The 20,022-nt window shown below is 48.7% G+C and overlaps 1 protein-coding gene across 1 annotated transcript; it reads right to left on the bottom strand.

The window, feature by feature from the left end:
• Window positions 1-1,313: 1,313 nt before the first annotated feature.
• Window positions 1,314-10,802, bottom strand: LOC149445457 (uncharacterized). Its single transcript, XM_089653792.1, has 6 exons — window positions 10,710-10,802; window positions 8,514-8,642; window positions 7,236-7,370; window positions 6,946-7,149; window positions 2,228-2,410; window positions 1,314-2,141 (listed from the first exon to the last, which is right to left on the bottom strand). Exons 2-6 carry the CDS (start codon window positions 8,607-8,609, stop codon window positions 1,950-1,952), a joined length of 810 nt encoding a protein of 269 aa, XP_089509918.1. The 5' UTR covers window positions 8,610-8,642; window positions 10,710-10,802; the 3' UTR covers window positions 1,314-1,949.
• Between the last annotated feature and the right edge of the window lie 9,220 nt (window positions 10,803-20,022).

The raw sequence follows: 20,022 nt of genomic DNA, 5'->3' as shown, positions 1-20,022 counted from the left end.
ATAAAAGGACTTGTTTGAAAAACATTTCCCGCACTCAAAACAGGAGTACGTTTTTTCTCCTGTGTGAAGCCTTAGATGTGTAATAAGATGTGATTTCTGTAAACAACATTTCCCGCACTCAGGACAGGAATATTTCTTCTCGCCCATGTGATATGTTCTATGATGTATTTGTAGATAGGATTTTTGTGAAAAACATTTTTTGCACTGAGGGCAGGAAAATGGCTTCTCTCCCGTGTGAGATCTTTTGTGCACATTAAGATTATATTTAAAACTGAAACACTTCCCGCACTCAGGACAGGAATGTGGCTTTTCCTGCATATGGGATTTTTTATGAACATTAAGAAGTGATTTGGAATGGAAACATTTCCTGCACTCATGACAGGAATACGGCTTCTCCCCTGTGTGTGTTCTTTTATGCACATTAAGTTTGGATTTAGAATGGAACCTCTTCCCGCACTCAGTACAGGAGAAGCTCTTCCCTGTTGGAAGGCCGGCCCGGTCCCGCACAGTCTGAGGTTCCTCAGGATACGAGGAATCCGATGGTCCATCTACACTGGGTGGTGCCGGATGGACATTGGAGGGAGCCGGGTTTTCTCCTGGACTATACTGTGTGATGTCCTCATCTTCTACTTTCCAGTCTGGAGACAAAGTGAGACAATCCTCGGAGGTTTTCCTCATCTCCCGGCCATGGACTAAAATACAAAGACAAAGAGGATTACTAGACAGGAGCTGATTGGTTCCCCCAAACCAGGACTGGCTGAGTCCCACCAGAGGTCAGAGAGTGAGGATGGGGGGGAGAACAACCAAGATGAAGACTGGACTGATCCTTATAACCACCAACATTGGGGTATTGACTCCTCCCTCATTATCACTTTCTGTTTAAGGGTCCAAAGTTGGAGGATGTTATCACATTATTATCCCCATGTAAAAGTCTGTGCGCCAATCACATCATCCGATATAAAATGTCCAGCTGGGAGGAAATGGGGGGAACAAAAGAGAATCCATATTATGTGTATATATAGCAGTGGGGGGAGGGGGAGAGCAGAAGTCAGGAGTATGTAATGTACAACACAGAATATATAGTGCAGGGGTCAGGAGTATGTAATGTACAACATGGAGTATATAGTGCAGGGGTCAGGAGTATGTAATGTACAACATAGAGTATATACTGCAGGGGTCAGGAGTATGTAATGTACAACATAGAGTATATAGTGCAGGGGTCAGGAGTATGTAATGTACAACATAGAGTATATAGTGCAGGGGTCAGGAGTATGTAATGTACAACATAGAGTATATAGTGCAGGGGTCAGGAGTATGTAATGTACAACATAGAGTATATAGTGCAGGGGTCAGGAGTATGTAATGTACAACATGGAGTATATAGTGCAGGGGTCAGGGGGATGTAATGTACAACACAGAGTATATAGTGCAGGGGTCAGGAGTATGTAATGTACAACATACAGTATATAGTGCAGGGGTCAGGAGTATGTAATGTACAACATACAGTATATAGTGCAGGGGTCAGGAGTATGTAATGTACAACACAGAATATATAGTGCAGGGGTCAGGAGTATGTAATGTACAACATGGAGTATATAGTGCAGGGGTCAGGAGTATGTAATGTACAACATAGAGTATATAGTGCAGGGGTCAGGAGTATGGAATGTACAACATGGAGTATATAGTGCAGGGGTCAGGAGTATGTAATGTACAACATAGCGTATATAGTGCAGGGGTCAGGAGGATGTAATGTACAACATGGAGTATATAGTGCAGGGGTCAGGAGTATGTAATGTACAATATAAATTATACAATGAAATGGTCAGGACTCATAATATTGGTATTCAGCACTCAGTGGTGGCCTAGATGTCCACATGAGACAAGCTGCAGAGGTCCCACACCGCCGCCTCCCATCTCCTGAGACTAAATCCATTGTTTCTATGTGTTTATCAGATGATGGGGGATCTAGGTGGATCCTCCGTACTGCTCTCTCCTTTACAATAAAGTCTCCTCTTACCCGGTGATGTGAGGGGCGGCTGATTGTCCATCATGACGTCCTTGTAGAGATCCTTGTGTCCTTCTAAATACTCCCACTCCTCCATGGAGAAATAGACAGTGACACCCTGACACCTTATAGGAACCTGACACACACAATGATACAGTCACCATCCAGACACATCCCTTGTCTGTTACTGGAGAATGTCCCAGAATTCCCGGCACCGCTCACCTCTCCTGTCAACAGCTCCATCATCTTCTTGGTGACTTCTAGAATCTTCTGTCTTGTAGGGATCAGGGATGGAGGTGGGGGGATGGTGATGGGATTCTGGATTCTCGAGGATCTTGTGGTCATACGATGAGATCTCCTTCTGGTGTCATTGTCGGTGGATTTCTTCATGACTCCTGTACAGTTCTGTGTGATACAAAGAGAGATCTCACTCTCCCACAGGAATGTAACATCATGGGCCCCTGAACAAAGTCATTCTCTGGGGCCCCTACCAGCCTGCCCAAATTTCAGCACATACTCTCAAAAATTATAGTATATTAGTTGATAGAATGAAATATATTTATTAGGACTTTCAACGTAATCAATTTTAAATAAGAAAACATACAATAAACCAAAGACTACTCAACACAGGGCATAGTACGGGCGGGTGCAGGAGGGCACAGAACAGGGAGGGGGGCAGGAGGGCACAGTACAGGGAGGGGGGCAGGAGGGCACAGTACAGGGAGAGCAGGAGGGCACAGTACAGGGAGGGGGGCAGGAGGGCACAGTACAGGGAGGGTGGCAGGAGGGCACAGTACAGGGAGGGGGGCAGGAGGGCAGAGTACAGGGAGGGGGGCAGGAGGGCACAGTACAGGGAGGGGGGCAGGAGGGCACAGTACAGGGAGAGCAGGAGGGCACAGTACAGGGAGGGGGGCAGGAGGGCACAGTACAGGGAGGGTGGCAGGAGGGCACAGTACAGGGAGGGGGGCAGGAGGGCAGAGTACAGGGAGGGGGGCAGGAGGGCACAGTACAGAGAGGGGGGCAGGAGGGCAGAGTACAGGGAGAAGGGCAGGAGGGCACAGTACAGAGAGGGGGGCAGGAGGGCAGAGAAAAGAAGGGGGGAAAGAGGGCACAGTACGGGAGGGTGCAGGAGGGCACAGTATGGAAGGGGGGATGGAGGGCGCAGTACGGGAGGGTGCAGGAGGGCAAAGTACGAGAGGGTGCAGGAGGGCACAGTACAAGAGGGTGCAGGAGGGCACAGTACAAGAGGGTGCAGGAGGGCACAGTACAAGGGGGGCAGGAGGGCACAGTACAAGGGGGGCAGGAGGGCACAGTATGGGAGGGTGCAGGAGGGCACAGTATGGGAGGGTGCAGGAGGGCACAGTATGGGGGGGCAGGAGGCCACAGTACAGGGGGGGGGGCAGGAGGCCACAGTACAGGGAGGGGGCAGGAGGGCACAGTACAGGAAGAGGGGATGGAGGACACAGAACAGGAGGGTGCAGGAGGGCACAGTACGGGAGGGTGCAGGAGGGCACAGTACGGGAGGGTGCAGGAGGGCACAGTACGGGAGGGGGCAGGAGGGCACAGTACGGGAGGGGGCAGGAGGGCACAGTACAGGGAGGGGGGCAGGAGGGCACAGTATGGGAGGGGGCAGGAGGGCACAGTACGGGAGGGTGCAGGAGGGCACAGTACAGGGAGGGGGCAGGAGGGCACAGTATGGGAGGGGGCAGGAGGGCACAGTACGGGAGGGTGCAGGAGGGCACAGTACGGGAGGGGGCAGGAGGGCACAGTACGGGAGGGGGCAGGAGGGCACAGTACAGGAAGGGGGGCAGGAGGGCACAGTACAGGAAGGGGGGCAGGAGGGCACAGTACAGGAAGGGGGGCAGGAGGGCACAGTATGGGGGGGCAGGAGGGCACAGTACGGGAGGGGGCAGGAGGGCACAGTACAGGGGGGGCAGGAGGGCACAGTACAGGGAGGGGGGCAGGAGGGCACAGTATGAGTGGGGGCAGGAGGGCACAGTATGGGGGGGCAGGAGGGCACAGTATGAGTGGGGGCAGGAGGGCACAGTATGGGGGGGCAGGAGGGCACAGTACAGGGGGGACAGGAGGGCACAGTACAAGGGGCAGCAGGAGGGCACAGTACGGGGGGGCAGGAGGGCACAGTATGAGTGGGGGCAGGAGGGCACAGTATGGGGGGGCAGGAGGGCACAGTACAGGGGGGGCAGGAGGGCACAGTACAGGGGGGGCAGGAGGGCACAGTACAGGGGGGGCAGGAGGGCACAGTACAGGGGGATGGAGGGCACAGTACAGGGGGCAGGAAAACATAATACAGGAGGGCCAGGAGAGCACAGTATAGGTGGGGCAGGAGTGCAGGGTATGGGAGACAGCAATGCACAGTATAGGTGGAAGAAGGGCATAGTACAGAGGGGGGCAGGGGAACATAATACAGGAGGTAAAAGTATAAGTTGGGCAGGAGTGCAGGATATGGGGGAGGAGTGCAAATTATAGGGGGATGGAGGGCACAGTAAAGGGTGCAGTAGGGCACAGTATGTGGGAGCAAGAGTGCATAGGACAGGGGTGCTGGAGTGCATAGTACAGTACTGGGGGGACAGGAGGGCATGGTACAGAGGGCAGGAGGGCTCAGTACCCGCTGGCTGGAGGGCACAGTACAGTACAAGGTGGGGAAGGAGGGCACATTATGGGGGGCAGGAGGGCACAGTACAGTACAAGGTGGGGAAGGAGGGCCCATTATGGGGGCAGGAGGGCACAGTACAGGGAGCAGGAGTACACAGTATGGGGGGGGACTGGAGGGCACAGTAAAGTACAAGGGGGGGCAGTAGTGCACAGTATGGGGGGCCAGGAGGGTACAGTACAGGGAAGGGCAGTAATGCACAGTACAGGGGGGCAGGAGGGCACAGTACAAAGGGGGGAAAGAGGGCACAGTACAAGTGGGGGCAGGAGGGCACAGTACAAGTGGGGGCAGGAGGGCACAGTACAGGGGGGCAAGAGGGCACAGTACAGGGAGGGGTGCAGAAAGGCCCAGTACGGGGGGGGGGGGGGGGCAGGAGGGCACAGTACAGGGGGGAAGGAGGGAACAGTACAGGGGGATAAGCAGGGCACAGTACAAAGGGGCAGGAGGGCACAGTACATGGGGGACAGGAGGGCACAATACAGGGGGATCAGGAGGGAACAGTACAGGGGGGGCAGGAGGTCACAGTACAGGGGGGGCAGGAGGTCACAGTACAGGGGGGGGCAGGAAGTCACAGTACAGGGGGGGCAGGAAGTCACAGTACAGGGGGGGCAGGAGGTCACAGTATGGGGGGGCAGGAGGTCACAGTACAGGGGGGGCAGGAGGTCACAGTACAGGGGGGGCAGGAGGTCACAGTATGGGGGAGCAGGAGGGCACAGTACAGGAGGGATGGAGGGCTGAGTACAGTACAGAGGGGTTACAAGGTACATTACAAGGTGCAGTAATGTATAATATAGAAGAGATGGTCTCAAGCACAGCAACACAGGGAAGCTGCTGTCACAGATCTTGCCTGTTCTGACAGCCTGTCACTGGGTTAAAGAACTCTGGGATAGGCAATAAACCCCCCAATAGTACACCCCCCTACAGAAAACACTAAACAGTCCATAAAATGTTGAACATCCTTCCCATTGTGGAGAAAAGTCTAACTGAATTTTTATGACCTAATCTCTGTAACCCAAAAGATAACATCATCTGCTGTGCCAAGGAGGAGGTGTAACAGCCGGGATGACATCATATCCTCTCCTCTCTCTCTGTAGTAAAAGGAAACTACAGTTCCCATCAATTACAGGTGAATGTGGGCGGGTACACTAGACCTGTATGTGTTGAATGTGTCTGAGAGTCTCGGTCCGCCCACCACTGAAAGTGGGGCTGAATGACATCTCTGCTTCCTGCAGAAAGAACTACAGAAGGGATGTGCCAAGACCAGTGGCTGGAAGTAAAGGAGGCGGAGCAGCCATCGGTCTTACAAACAGGAAACAAAGAAAATTAATGGTTTGATTTCAGTTCTGCTTTAAATTTACAATCAAAATAACATCTCCCCACCTGTACCTTCCTCCCACAGTTCCAGTACTTTGTAGGGGTTAAGGAAGAGGTGGAGCATCTTACTACTGCTGCTGCTTGTGTGGGCGGGATATGTACTGCTCTGAACACATGGGATAAATAGGAGGGGAGGGCCATTGGGATCAGAGCTGTACATGTCCCGCCCACACAAGCACCAGCAGCAGTAAGATGCTCCGTCTCAGGGTTCCTTAACTCCTGCAAAGCAGAAGAAAGTAGAGGGAGGAGATGTCATTCTGATTATAGATGGAGCCCAGTGACAGGCTGCTGCTGTACCCGCAGCCCAGATTCCAGGACACTGCCCGGGACACGGCCATCCTGGGACAGCTTGGTAAAAAGCTTGACTATCCTGGAAAATTGGTATCATGTAATGCAAGATTATCAAGGGGCCCCTGGGCAGTGCCCTGCTCTCCCATAATCCCTCACTTCTATGATCAGCTCTAGATTTATTCTCCAGGGATTGGCCACAATGTGCCGAGTCAGCAAAGGACAGACATCTCCATCCAATGATATGATGACAATGGGGTCAGATTTATAGCTTCTTCTAGAAGTCATATAATAGAGTCACTAATGGTTTACTAGTAAGGCTCACTGACCCACCAGGAAATGTCACCCATGGATTTAGTGGTCAGTGGGCGTGGCATGCTGGTAATCATGGGTCTCTCTGATTGGACTAAAGCTGAGATTGTTCTCTTCTATAACCAATGCCGCCATCTTGTGCTATAACCAAATCTCATAGAGTCCGGACACTTTATGTATTCATAGTACTTGTGTGGATGTCGTTATTGATTACAGAACATCAGAAGACTTCAAGTGACTCTGAATCCCTCCCAGTGTACAGCCCAGTCAGATTTAACCCCTTCATTACACTCACCTCTCCAGTCAGCAGGCTGAGGATCTCCAGGGTGAGCTTCAATATCGTCTCATTCCGGGGAAATTCCTTCCTTACAATCTTCACAAAACCCAAAGTCTGCTGATTGTCCATCATGACGTCCTTGTAGAGGTCCTTGTGTCCTTCTAAATACTCCCACTCCTCCATGGAGAAATAGACAGCGACACCCTGACACCTTATAGGAACCTGACACACACAATGATACAGTCACCATCCAGACACATCCCTTGTCTGTTACTGGAGAATGTCCCAGAATTCCCGGCACCGCTCACCTCTCCTGTCAGCAGCTCCATCATCTTCTTGGTGACTTCTAGAATCTTCTCCATGTTGTGTCTCTCAGGGTTTATGGAGTCAAATGGAGGCACTGTGATGGTCATATGATCACCTGACTTCAGAAGAGGAAATCTCTGTATTGAGGAACCAATAGGAACATCATGTTAGAATCCCAGAATCCTCCTCACCTCTCCGGTCAGGTCGGTGTTTTATTAATAGAGATAAGAGCGATGTCATGTGACCTCCCAGAATCCTCCTCACCTCTCCGGTCAGATCTGTGTTTTATTAATAGAGATGAGAGCGATGTCATGTGACCTCCCAAAATCCTCCTCACCTCTCCGGTCAGGTCGGTGTTTTATTAATAGAGATAAGAGCGATGTCATGTGACCTCCCAGAATCCTCCTCACCTCTCCGGTCAGGTCTGTGTTTTATTAATAGAGATAAGAGCGATGTCATGTGACCTCCCAGAATCCTCCTCACCTCTCCGGTCAGGTCTGTGTTTTATTAATAGAGATAAGAGTGAAGTCATGTGACCTCCCAGAATCCTCCTCACCTCTCCGGTCAGGTCTGTGTTTTATTAATAGAGATAAGAGTGAAGTCATGTGACCTCCCAGAATCCTCCTCACCTCTCCGGTCAGGTCTGTGTTTTATTAATAGAGATGAGAGTGAAGTCATGTGACCTCCCAGAATCCTCCTCACCTCTCCGGTCAGATCTGTGTTTTATTAATAGAGATGAGTGATGTCATGTGACCTCCCAGAATCCTCCTCACCTCTCCGGTCAGGTCGGTGTTTTATTAATAGAGATGAGAGCGATGTCATGTGACCTCCCAGAATCCTCCTCACCTCTCCGGTCAGATCTGTGTTTTATTAATAGAGATGAGAGTGATGTCATGTGACCTCCCAGAATCCTCCTCACCTCTCCGGTCAGGTCTGTGTTTTATTAATAGAGATGAGTGATGTCATGTGACCTCCCAGAATCCTCCTCACCTCTCCGGTCAGGTCTGTGTTTTATTAATAGAGATAAGAGTGAAGTCATGTGACCTCCCAGAATCCTCCTCACCTCTCCGGTCAGGTCTGTGTTTTATTAATAGAGATAAGAGTGAAGTCATGTGACCTCCCAGAATCCTCCTCACCTCTCCGGTCAGGTCTGTGTTTTATTAATAGAGATAAGAGTGAAGTCATGTGACCTCCCAGAATCCTCCTCACCTCTCCGGTCAGGTCTGTTTTATTAATAGAGATAAGAGTGATGTCATGTGACCTCCCAGAATCCTCCTCACCTCTCCGGTCAGCAGGTAGATGATCTCCAGGGTGAGGTTTAGTATCTTCTCAGTCATGTGACTCCGGTCCTCCTCCATCCTCATTGGTGCCATCATGTGACCTATACAGGTCTCCTTGTAGATGGATAACTTTGGGAAATGAAAGTAAGAATGATTTGGATGGTATTGGTCACACAATAATAGGATGTGGATGTGAGGGGGGAATAGGAGGGTTGCTGGACATTGAAGAACTACTCCCCCATGGGAAGATGTTTATTTGGGACTGTTTAGTATTTGCTACATTTTGGAGGTCCCGGGACCCTCTTGACCTGCAGGATCAAAAATCCCCTTTTCTCTGTTGGGTTTGTTTGGTCTCTGAACTGGTTTTGATGAGTTTTAGATCTGCAGACAAGGAATGATAAATCTGATCCTTCCTATGACTTGTTTGCTCTGAGGCAGTGCTGTGAGGTCAATGTCGGCTCATCATGATATCCAGGAAGGGGAACTTGCTGACTATTAGCGGGTGTTGCCGGCTAATCAGGATAATTGCCAGAACTCCGGCTGCAAGACTCCAATCTCTGGCAGCTTTCTAGGAGTGATGTCACTTTCACTCTCTGCAGTATGAGAAGGGATTGGATAGGACAGGATGATGGTGCTGGTGGAGTAGAGAGCTGTGAGGGAGGGGTCTGCTCTCCTTCCTCCAATGGTAGCCCAGTATGGGTAGGATGATGGCAGGGGGTAGGGTCTTGTTTTCATCATTGGCAAGTATACTGTAGTATCCAGGACATTGTACAGAGTGGTGGTGGGTTCCTGGGGCTCTGAATTCCAGCACCGGGCACTGCCAGAGCCTGTGTCATGGGAAGGTATTGGAGTGTCTCCTGAAGATGTTCAGCACTGACCCCTGACTACCTTTTAGTTGATAATACACCAACAGACCTCCTCTAAGAACAAGTGCCCACCAAGGGGGGAAAGACTTCCCTTCTTCATTCCGCTTGGTATCTTGGAAAATGTTATTTGACCGGTTAGATGATAAGAAGGTGAAGGTTTATTTCCTTTCCTGGCTGGAGTTCTGTAAGGAGGTCTGGAAAGTAAGTGTAGGTGGGAGGACAACCAGAGACCAAGAGCCCCCCTCCCTACCTCAGAGTCCCCCTGAGTCCTACAACCTTCTCTTCCCTCAGAGACATGCTACCTGCCAACCCTATCAACCCAGATTTCACCATCTACTCTACACCCTCAGGGGTCCCAAAGTCTCTCATCCTTAGTACCTCCTGAGAGTCCTCTCAGCTCTCCTTCATCCCTCAGACCCTTCATTTGTTTTCCTCCCTCTGACACCAATGAATAAACATAATTTTCATAGCAGGCTGGGGAATGTTTTGTTCCGGGTAGAGAAGAAAAATCTGTTTGGCTGCACATCCGAAAAAAAAAAAATCACCTTTATTTGGACATATTCAAACCAGACCCTCCACAATGTATAAAAGAGGGAACATAGCACTTCAGTGGTGATTACTCTTTATTCATTTGGAATGTTTCCTTCCTCCTTCCCAGCAATGTAAGGGGCTCTATGCTCCATACTCCTGACCCCGGCACTCCATCATTGTGTTGGCTGCATAGTGTAATGATTGCCCATTGGCTGCCTGTGTAGTGTCATCATTGCCCTTTGTAGGCCATGTATGGTCAGGATGGTCCTTGTCTTGTCTATTTATTGTCAGTGCTGTTTGTTTAGAGGACCATATTACTAGAATTTATCTCCACAATGAGGAGAATGTTCCGGCCCTGGAAGTGGGGGAATGTTCTGCCCCTGAAGGGGTTCATCTGGGTTCCCACATTATATATGTGTGTATCATCATCTGCTGGAGATAAAAGACATCACAGTGACTATGGAGGAAGAGGACAAACGTGACTATGGAGGAAGAGGAGGGACGTGACTATGGAGGAAGAGGACGGACGTGACTATGGAGGAAGAGGACGGACGTGACTATGGAGGCAGAGGACAGACGTGACTATGGAGGAAGAGGACAGACGTGACTATGGAGGAAGAGGACAGACGTGACTATGGAGGAAGAGGACAGACATGACTATGGAGGAAGAGGACGGAGATAACTATGGAGGAAGAGGACGGAGATAACTATGGAGGAAGAGGACAGACATGACTATAGAGGAAGAGGATAGACATGATGGGGGGTTACTGGGTGTAAATAGGAAATAACATCTTATTACCTCCTCTGCTGCCACTTCCAGCAACGTCTCCTCTTCTTTGTGCCACAAGGAACTACCTGTCTTTGTTCAGATCCCTTCCTGTCTATACCTGACATCACTTCCTGTGTGTATTCCATAGAAACTTCCTGTCTGAGTTTAAATGAGATCACCACCTTGTGGAGTTCAGAGGAACTGCAGCCCTCAAAATGTCTCATAATAGCCATTCCTGTATAATATCTACCTTTGAGGGCTACCACAGAAGATCAACAATTATTTTAAAAAGTAAGAAAAATAAATCTAGATCTTTTGCAGCCAACTGTTTAACAAAGATATTTCATTACATAAAGAAAAGTCTTAAAGACACAGAACACAAGTTAAAAACAAAGGTAAACCCAATGAAACAGATACCTCCGAAATGTATCTTTTTGTTGAAGAAAATGCAAATATATATCCTAAAGTATAAGAATATCTATCAATCCACTGATAATGAAGATGTTAGACATAAATGACAAGGATGTAATGGTCACAGAGGAATGGTGGTGGAGATCTCTCACAGTAAGAACACTTCCTTGAATGGTTCTATAAATAAAGAATGAATCCTGGAGGGAATAAAGCTGTAAAGCAATAAATAATATATAAACTGGGCCATCCACTTCATCCATAAAGACATTGTGATTGAAGATCTTCTAGATCACATAGAAGGAGGACTCATCCATGATTTCATACATTTGTTTGGAAGGATAGAACAATCCTCAGAAGGGAACATGTAGGATGACAGGAAAGGCTCCTGACTGGTGAGATCCTCCAAACATAATGATGACATCCATGAACTGGAGCGAGCTCGTTGGGGTGATAAAGCCAATCTGGAAACACTGTGTAGACGTTCTCCAAGAACTCAGCACACTCCAGGTGTGGAGAAAAGTCTCCAGGTGGGTTTAGCCTGTCATTTATCATAGGTAGGAATGTCCACACATGGACTTCCACAGGGACCCCCAGACTACATATAGATCCTGTACAGTGTCCCCTGTAATGAACTGCTTCCCACCAGGCCTATAGCAGAATGACAGCTGAGCGGGATCTCTCCCATCCTGGGTGGACATCATATGAAGTCCTCCAAGTCTAGTGGCTCTGCTGTATCTTGATATGTCACCTGCTGTGTCCACCAGATGACAAATCATTGTACCAGGCCAGCCCAGTACCATGTGATTGCTGTGACCATCACAGTGATCACATGACATTTGTACACAATGAATGGCTTTCATTCATTGTGTACTATTGTGATGGTCTCTGTGATTTGTCACTGGCTCACTACCTCTACTGGAAATGTATTCCAAGCATCTACTACTCTTTCAGTAAAATAATACTTTCTGAGATTAGTTGTGAACTTTCCTCCAGTTAGTTGGAGGTCATGTCCTCATGTTCTTCATTTTGGTTTCATATTGAAAATCCTGCCCTCCTGAACCTTATTCACTCCCTTGTTGTATGTAAAGGTTTCAGTCATGTCTCCCCTTTCCCTTCTCTCCTCCAGACTGGACATGTTACGTTCCTGAAGTCTCTCCTGATATCACTATTTGTATTCCCCGTCTCTGGACTCGTTCTATCTTATCAATACCTTTATGTAAGTGAGATCTCCAGAACTGGACACAGTATTCTACATGAGGTTGCTGGTGACCCCTCTAGTGATAGATCTATATAGAGAAATCGGGACCTCCTTCCTCCTGCCGGTGACCCCTCTAGTGATATAAAGATCTATATAGAGGAATCAGGACCTCCTTCCTCCTGCCGGTGACCCCTCTAGTGATATATAGATCTATATAGAGGAATCAGGACCTCCTTCCTCCTGCCGGTGACCCCTCTAGTGATAGAAAGATCTATCTAGAGGAATCGGGACCTCCTTCCTCCTGCCGGTGACCCCTCTAGTGATATAAAGACCTATATAGAGGAATCAGGACCTCCTTCCTCCTGCTGGTGACCCCTCTAGTGATATAAAGACCTATATAGAGGAATCGGGACCTCCTTCCTCCTGCCGGTGACCCCTCTAGTGATATAAAGATCTACATAGAGGAATCGGGACCTCCTTCCTCCCGCCGGTGACCCCTCTAGTGATATATAGATCTACATAGAGGAATCGGGACCTCCTTCCTCCCGCCGGTGACCCCTCTAGTGATATAAAGATCTATATAGAGGAATCAGGACCTCCTTCCTCCTGCCGGTGACCTCTCTAGTGATAGGATCTATATAGAGGAATCGGGACCTCCTTCCTCCTTTCGGTGACCCCTCTAGTGATATAAAGATCAATATAGAGGAATCAGGACCTCCTTCCTCCTGCTGGTGACCCCTCTAGTGATAGGATCAATATAGAGGAATCAGGACCTCCTTCCTCCTGCTGGTGACCCCTCTAGTGATATAAAGATCTATATAGAGGGATCGGGACCTCCTTCCTCCTGCCGGTGACCCCTCTAGTGATATAAAGATCTATATAGAGGAATCAGGACCTCCTTCCTCCCGCCGGTGACCCCTCTAGTGATATAAAGATCTATATAGAGGAATCAGGACCTCCTTCCTCCTGCCGGTGACCCCTCTAGTGATAGGATCTATATGGAGGAATTGGGACCTCCTTCCTCCTGCCTGTGACCCCTCTAGTGATAGGATCTATATAGAGGAATCGGGACCTTCTTCCTCCTTTCGGTGACCCCTCTAGTGATATAAAGATCAATATAGAGGAATCAGGACCTCCTTCCTCCTGCTGGTGACCCCTCTAGTGATAGGATCAATATAGAGGAATCAGGACCTCCTTCCTCCTGCTGGTGACCCCTCTAGTGATATAAAGATCTATATAGAGGGATCGGGACCTCCTTCCTCCTGCCGGTGACCCCTCTAGTGATATAAAGATCTATATAGAGGAATCAGGACCTCCTTCCTCCCGCCGGTGACCCCTCTAGTGATATAAAGATCTATATAGAGGAATCAGGACCTCCTTCCTCCTGCCGGTGACCCCTCTAGTGATAGGATCTATATGGAGGAATTGGGACCTCCTTCCTCCTGCCTGTGACCCCTCTAGTGATAGGATCTATATAGAGGAATCGGGACCTTCTTCCTCCCGCTGGTGACCCCTCTAGTGATAGGATCTATATAGAGGAATTGGGACCTCCTTCCTCCTGCCGGTGACCCCTCTAGTGATATAAAGATCTATATAGAGGAATCAGGACCTCCTTCCTCCTGCCTGTGACCCCTCTAGTGATAGGATCTATATAGAGGAATCAGGACCTCCTTCCTCCTGCTGGTGACCCCTCTAGTGATATAAAGATCTATATAGAGGAATCAGGACCTCCTTCCTCCTGCTGGTGACCCCTCTAGTGATATAACGATCTATATAGAGAAATCAGGACCTCCTTCCTCCTGCTGGTGACCCCTCTGGTGATATAAAGATCTATATAGAGGAATCATGTCCTCCTTTTGTGATGATTGTGTGCCTGTGACCCCTCTAGTGATAGGATCTATATAGAGGAATCGGGACCTTCTTCCTCCCGCTGGTGACCCCTCTAGTGATAGGATCTATATAGAGGAATTGGGACCTCCTTCCTCCTGCCTGTGACCCCTCTAGTGATAGGATCTATATAGAGGAATCGGGACCTTCTTCCTCCCGCTGGTGACCCCTCTAGTGATAGGATCTATATAGAGGAATCGGGACCTCCTTCCTCCTGCCGGTGACCTCTGTAGCGATATAAAGATCTATATAGAGGAATCAGGACCTCCTTCCTCCTGCCGGTGACCTCTCTAGTGATAGGATCTATATAGAGGAATCGGGACCTCCTTCCTCCTTTCGGTGACCCCTCTAGTGATATATAGATCTATATAGAGGAATCATGACCCCCTTCCTCCTGCCGGTGACCCCTCTAGTGATATAAAGATCTATATAGAGGAATCAGGACCTCCTTCCTCCTGCTGGTGATCCCTCTAGTGATATAAAGATCTATATAGAGGAATCAGGACCTCCTTCCTCCCGCCGGTGACCCCTCTAGTGATATAAAGATCTATATAGAGGAATCAGGACCTCCTTCCTCCTGCCGGTGACCCCTCTAGTGATATAAAGATCTATATAGAGGAATCGGGACCTCCTTCCTCCTGCCGGTGACCCCTCTAGTGATATAAAGATCAATATAGAGGAATCAGGACCTCCGTCCTCCTGCTGGTGACCCCTCTAGTGATAGGATCAATATAGAGGAATCAGGACCTCCTTCCTCCTGCCGGTGACCCCTCTAGTGATAGGATCTATATAGAGGAATTGGGACCTCCTTCCTCCTGCCTGTGACCCCTCTAGTGATAGGATCTATATAGAGGAATCGGGACCTCCTTCCTCCTGCCGGTGACCCCTCTAGTGATATAAAGATCTATATAGAGGGATCGGGACCTCCTTCCTCCTGCCGGTGACCTCTCTAGTGATAGGATCTATATAGAGGAATCGGGACCTCCTTCCTCCTTTCGGTGACCCCTCTAGTGATATATAGATCTATATAGAGGAATCGGGACCTCCTTCCTCCTGCTGGTGACCCCTCTAGTGATATAAAGATCTATATAGAGGAATCAGGACCTCCTTCCTCCCGCCGGTGACCTCTCTAGTGATATAAAGATCTATATAGAGGAATCAGGACCTCCTTCCTCCCGCCGGTGACCCCTCTAGTGATATAAAGATCTATATAGAGGAATCAGGACCTCCTTCCTCCTGCTGGTGACCCCTCTAGTGATATAAAGATCAATATAGAGGAATCAGGACCTCCTTCCTCCTGCTGGTGACCCCTCTAGTGATAGGATCAATATAGAGGAATCAGGACCTCCTTCCTCCTGCTGGTGACCCCTCTAGTGATATAAAGATCTATATAGAGGGATCGGGACCTCCTTCCTCCTGCCGGTGACCCCTCTAGTGATATAAAGATCTATATAGAGGAATCAGGACCTCCTTCCTCCTGCTGGTGACCCCTCTAGTGATAGGATCTATATAGAGGAATCAGGACCTCCTTCCTCCTGCCTGTGACCCCTCTAGTGATAGGATCTATATAGAGGAATCGGGACCTCCTTCCTCCTGCCGGTGACCCCTCTAGTGATATAAAGATCTATATAGAGGAATCAGGACCTCCTTCCTCCCGCTGGTGACCCCTCTAGTGATAGGATCTATATAGAGGAATTGGGACCTCCTTCCTCCTGCCTGTGACCCCTCTAGTGATAGGATCTATATAGAGGAATCGGGACCTTCTTCCTCCCGCTGGTGACCCCTCTAGTGATAGGATCTATATAGAGGAATCGGGACCTCCTTCCTCCTGCCGGTGACCTCTGTAGCGATATAAAGATCTATATAGAGGAATCAGGACCTCCTTCCTCCTGCCGGTGACCTCTCTAGTGATAGGATCTATATAGAGGAATCGGGACCTCCTTCCTCCTTTCGGTGACCCCTCTAGTGATATATAGATCTATATAGAGGAATCATGACCCCCTTCCTCCTGCCGGTGACCCCTCTAGTGATATAAAGATCTATATAGAGGAATCAGGACCTCCTTCCTCCTGCTGGTGATCCCTCTAGTGATATAAAGATCTATATAGAGGAATCAGGACCTCCTTCCTCCCGCCGGTGACCCCTCTAGTGATATAAAGATCTATATAGAGGAATCAGGACCTCCTTCCTCCTGCCGGTGACCCCTCTAGTGATATAAAGATCTATATAGAGGAATCGGGACCTCCTTCCTCCTGCCGGTGACCCCTCTAGTGATATAAAGATCAATATAGAGGAATCAGGACCTCCGTCCTCCTGCTGGTGACCCCTCTAGTGATAGGATCAATATAGAGGAATCAGGACCTCCTTCCTCCTGCCGGTGACCCCTCTAGTGATAGGATCTATATAGAGGAATTGGGACCTCCTTCCTCCTGCCTGTGACCCCTCTAGTGATAGGATCTATATAGAGGAATCGGGACCTCCTTCCTCCTGCCGGTGACCCCTCTAGTGATATAAAGATCTATATAGAGGGATCGGGACCTCCTTCCTCCTGCCGGTGACCTCTCTAGTGATAGGATCTATATAGAGGAATCGGGACCTCCTTCCTCCTTTCGGTGACCCCTCTAGTGATATATAGATCTATATAGAGGAATCGGGACCTCCTTCCTCCTGCTGGTGACCCCTCTAGTGATATAAAGATCTATATAGAGGAATCAGGACCTCCTTCCTCCCGCCGGTGACCCCTCTAGTGATATAAAGATCTATATAGAGGAATCAGGACCTCCTTCCTCCTGCTGGTGACCCCTCTAGTGATATAAAGATCAATATAGAGGAATCAGGACCTCCTTCCTCCTGCTGGTGACCCCTCTAGTGATAGGATCAATATAGAGGAATCAGGACCTCCTTCCTCCTGCTGGTGACCCCTCTAGTGATATAAAGATCTATATAGAGGGATCGGGACCTCCTTCCTCCTGCCGGTGACCCCTCTAGTGATATAAAGATCTATATAGAGGAATCAGGACCTCCTTCCTCCTGCTGGTGACCCCTCTAGTGATAGGATCTATATAGAGGAATCAGGACCTCCTTCCTCCTGCCTGTGACCCCTCTAGTGATAGGATCTATATAGAGGAATCGGGACCTCCTTCCTCCTGCCAGTGACCCCTCTAGTGATATAAAGATCTATATAGAGGAATCAGGACCTCCTTCCTCCTGCCTGTGACCCCTCTAGTGATAGGATCTATATAGAGGAATCAGGACCTCCTTCCTCCTGCTGGTGACCCCTCTAGTGATATAAAGATCTATATAGAGGAATCAGGACCTCCTTCCTCCTGCTGGTGACCCCTCTAGTGATATAACGATCTATATAGAGAAATCAGGACCTCCTTCCTCCTGCTGGTGACCCCTCTGGTGATATAAAGATCTATATAGAGGAATCATGTCCTCCTTTTGTGATGATTGTGTGCAATAGAGGCATGGACGCTGTATATGACAGCCATCTTGTTAGGTCTCTGCCATGTTCCCTTCTGTCCTCCCCCCTCCTTTGTACATGGAATGCATAGCTGTATGTTGAACGGAGGTCAACAGGATCTCTTATCCTAAATAAAACACAGATAGATCATCTCCAGGGCTGTACACCTCTAATTAGTCTGGTTCCAGGGGGTCTGCTGGAAAACCACTTCCCTCTGCTGGATCATAAAACAATAACTCAGTCAGTCATGACCTGTTAGGCCATTAGGGCAGAGCGTGCCATAAAACGTACATTCCACAAGAGACAGTTTTCATACAATTCATACACTTCAGCAGGAACTGGGCACATTAATATGAAGTATATATTCGGACGGGTCACTTTAATATGAGTCACACAAGACCTTACATCACTATATTAGTACCTACAAGAGAGAAGAAGCCGTCTCTTCCCTCCTGGGTGACAAGGGTGCGCTATGTTTGGTATCTTTGTGTTTGGAATATAATTCTGAATATTAATCTGCCAGTTGCTAGGATGCTGCCTGTACCTATTGAAGGTTATTGACCTTAGTATGAAATTGGAAGGGATTTGGTCATAACCTTGGTTACCGCCTAACACCCCTCCCCAAACTGGATGATTGGTCATTTGTTCTCAGGAGACACCCCTTTAATATGGTAGAAAAAGACTGACAGCCTGGAGAAGACAGCTCTCATTTAACATCAATCAGGAACCATCTAACAGACTTGAGAGCCAAGGCAATCTTTTTGTTCAGACAATTGGACTCTGCTAAACCAAGGACATTGCAAGTATCCTGCCTTCTGAACTCCTTTCTTTTATTTCTCTGTTGTTTTATTGTTCTCTTTATATCTTTGTTACATCTTTTTCTGTAAATATTTTAATTGCACCATTTTGCTGAGACGTAGAAAGGGAAATGGGCGCTAATAGGCTGCAGGAGATCCGCTGAGACATAGAGAGGGAAATGGGCGCTAATAGGCTGCAGGAGATCCGCTTAGACATAGAAAGGGAAATGGGAGCTAATAGGCTGCAGGAGATCCACTGAGACATATAGGGAAATTGGAGCTAATAGGCTGCAGGAGATCCGCTGAGACATATAGGGAAATAGAAGCTAATAGGCTGCAGGAGATCTGCCGAGACATAGAAAGGGAAATGGGAGCTAATAGGCTGCAGGAGATCCGCTGAGACATAGAAAGGGAAATGGGCGCTAATAGGCTGCAGGAGATCTGCTGAGACATAGAAAGGGAAATTGGTGATAATAGGCTGAAGGAGATCTGCTGAGATGTAGAGAGGGAAATGGGAGCTAATAGGCTGCGAGAGATCTGCTGAGATATAGACAGGGAAATGGGTGCTAATAGGCTGCGGGAGATCTGCTGAGACATAGAGAGGGAAATGGGTGCTAATAGGCTGCAGGAGATCTGCTGAGACGTAGAGAGGGAAATGGGTGCTAATAGGCTGCAGGAGATCTGCTGAGACATAGAGAGGGAAATGGGAGCTAATAGGCTGCAGGAGATCTGCTGAGACATAGAGAGGAAAATGGGAGCTATTAGGCTGCAGGAGATCTGCAGAGAAAATTAAAAATGAAATTAATGGATGTGCAGTGTAGCAATATGTTATATGCTGTGTATGGCCTCTAGGGGTCTCACTACTTAGATACTGGTACAACTGTGTTATTGCCTCTCTTTGGTTGTAGTTCTAGGCAGACACATGTATAATGGCAGCTAGGAGCATCTAATAAAAATGACTGCTACTAACTACAGTGTGTGAGCATCTGAGCAGGATCAACTAACAGAACATGGTGGCAGCTGGGCACTGGACCTCTGAATAGCAAGTCTTCTGTCTACAAATACAGATTGTGTGACACTAGAACTGTACAGAGAATCAGCAACTGTAAGTACAGAGTCCCTATCAGACTGCACTATGGAGAGTGGCCTGAAACCCCCTCAGAGACTGGATGTCACTTCTTCCAATCTCTCACAGACATGGAGACACTGGAAGGAAGAGTTTACTCTGTATGTGGACCTGACAGTGGCCCCCAGAGATGAGCAGAGGGAAGTAAAGCTGTTTTATTACTTGATTGGGGAAAAAGGCAGAGAACTAGCTGAGACCCTGCTCACAGACAGCATGGCACTGACAGACATACTGCAAGCATTTGATAAGCACTGTGACCCCAAAAAGAATGAGACAGTGGAGAGATACAAGTTCTTCTCAAGGAATCAAGAGATTGGGGACAGTGTGGACAGATATGTGACAGAGCTGAGGAGACTGGCTGCAACCTGTGGATTTGGGGACATCAGGGACTCCCTTATCCGAGACAGGATAGTGTGTGGCATCAGAGACTCACCTCAGAGAAAGATTACTGAGGGAGG

The sequence above is a fragment of the Staurois parvus genome, unplaced genomic scaffold, assembly GCF_062004578.1.
Source record: "Staurois parvus isolate SC_StPar_1 unplaced genomic scaffold, SC_StPar_1.0 ptg000720l, whole genome shotgun sequence".
NCBI classification, from domain to species: Eukaryota; Metazoa; Chordata; class Amphibia; order Anura; family Ranidae; genus Staurois; species Staurois parvus.
This window is presented reverse-complemented; position numbering and strand designations above follow the sequence as displayed.

Excerpts from the sequence above, each read along its gene's own strand:
- LOC149445457 (XM_089653792.1), bottom strand. The coding sequence starts at position 8,609 with ATGATGGCACCAATGAGGATGGAGGAGGACCGGAGTCACATGACTGAG. Across the intron at positions 2,411-6,945 it reads TCAGCCTGCTGACTGGAGAG|AACTGTACAGGAGTCATGAA; the intron begins GTGAGTGTAATG and ends TGTATCACACAG. Across the intron at positions 2,142-2,227 it reads TGGAGCTGTTGACAGGAGAG|GTTCCTATAAGGTGTCAGGG; the intron begins GTGAGCGGTGCC and ends TGTGTGTGTCAG.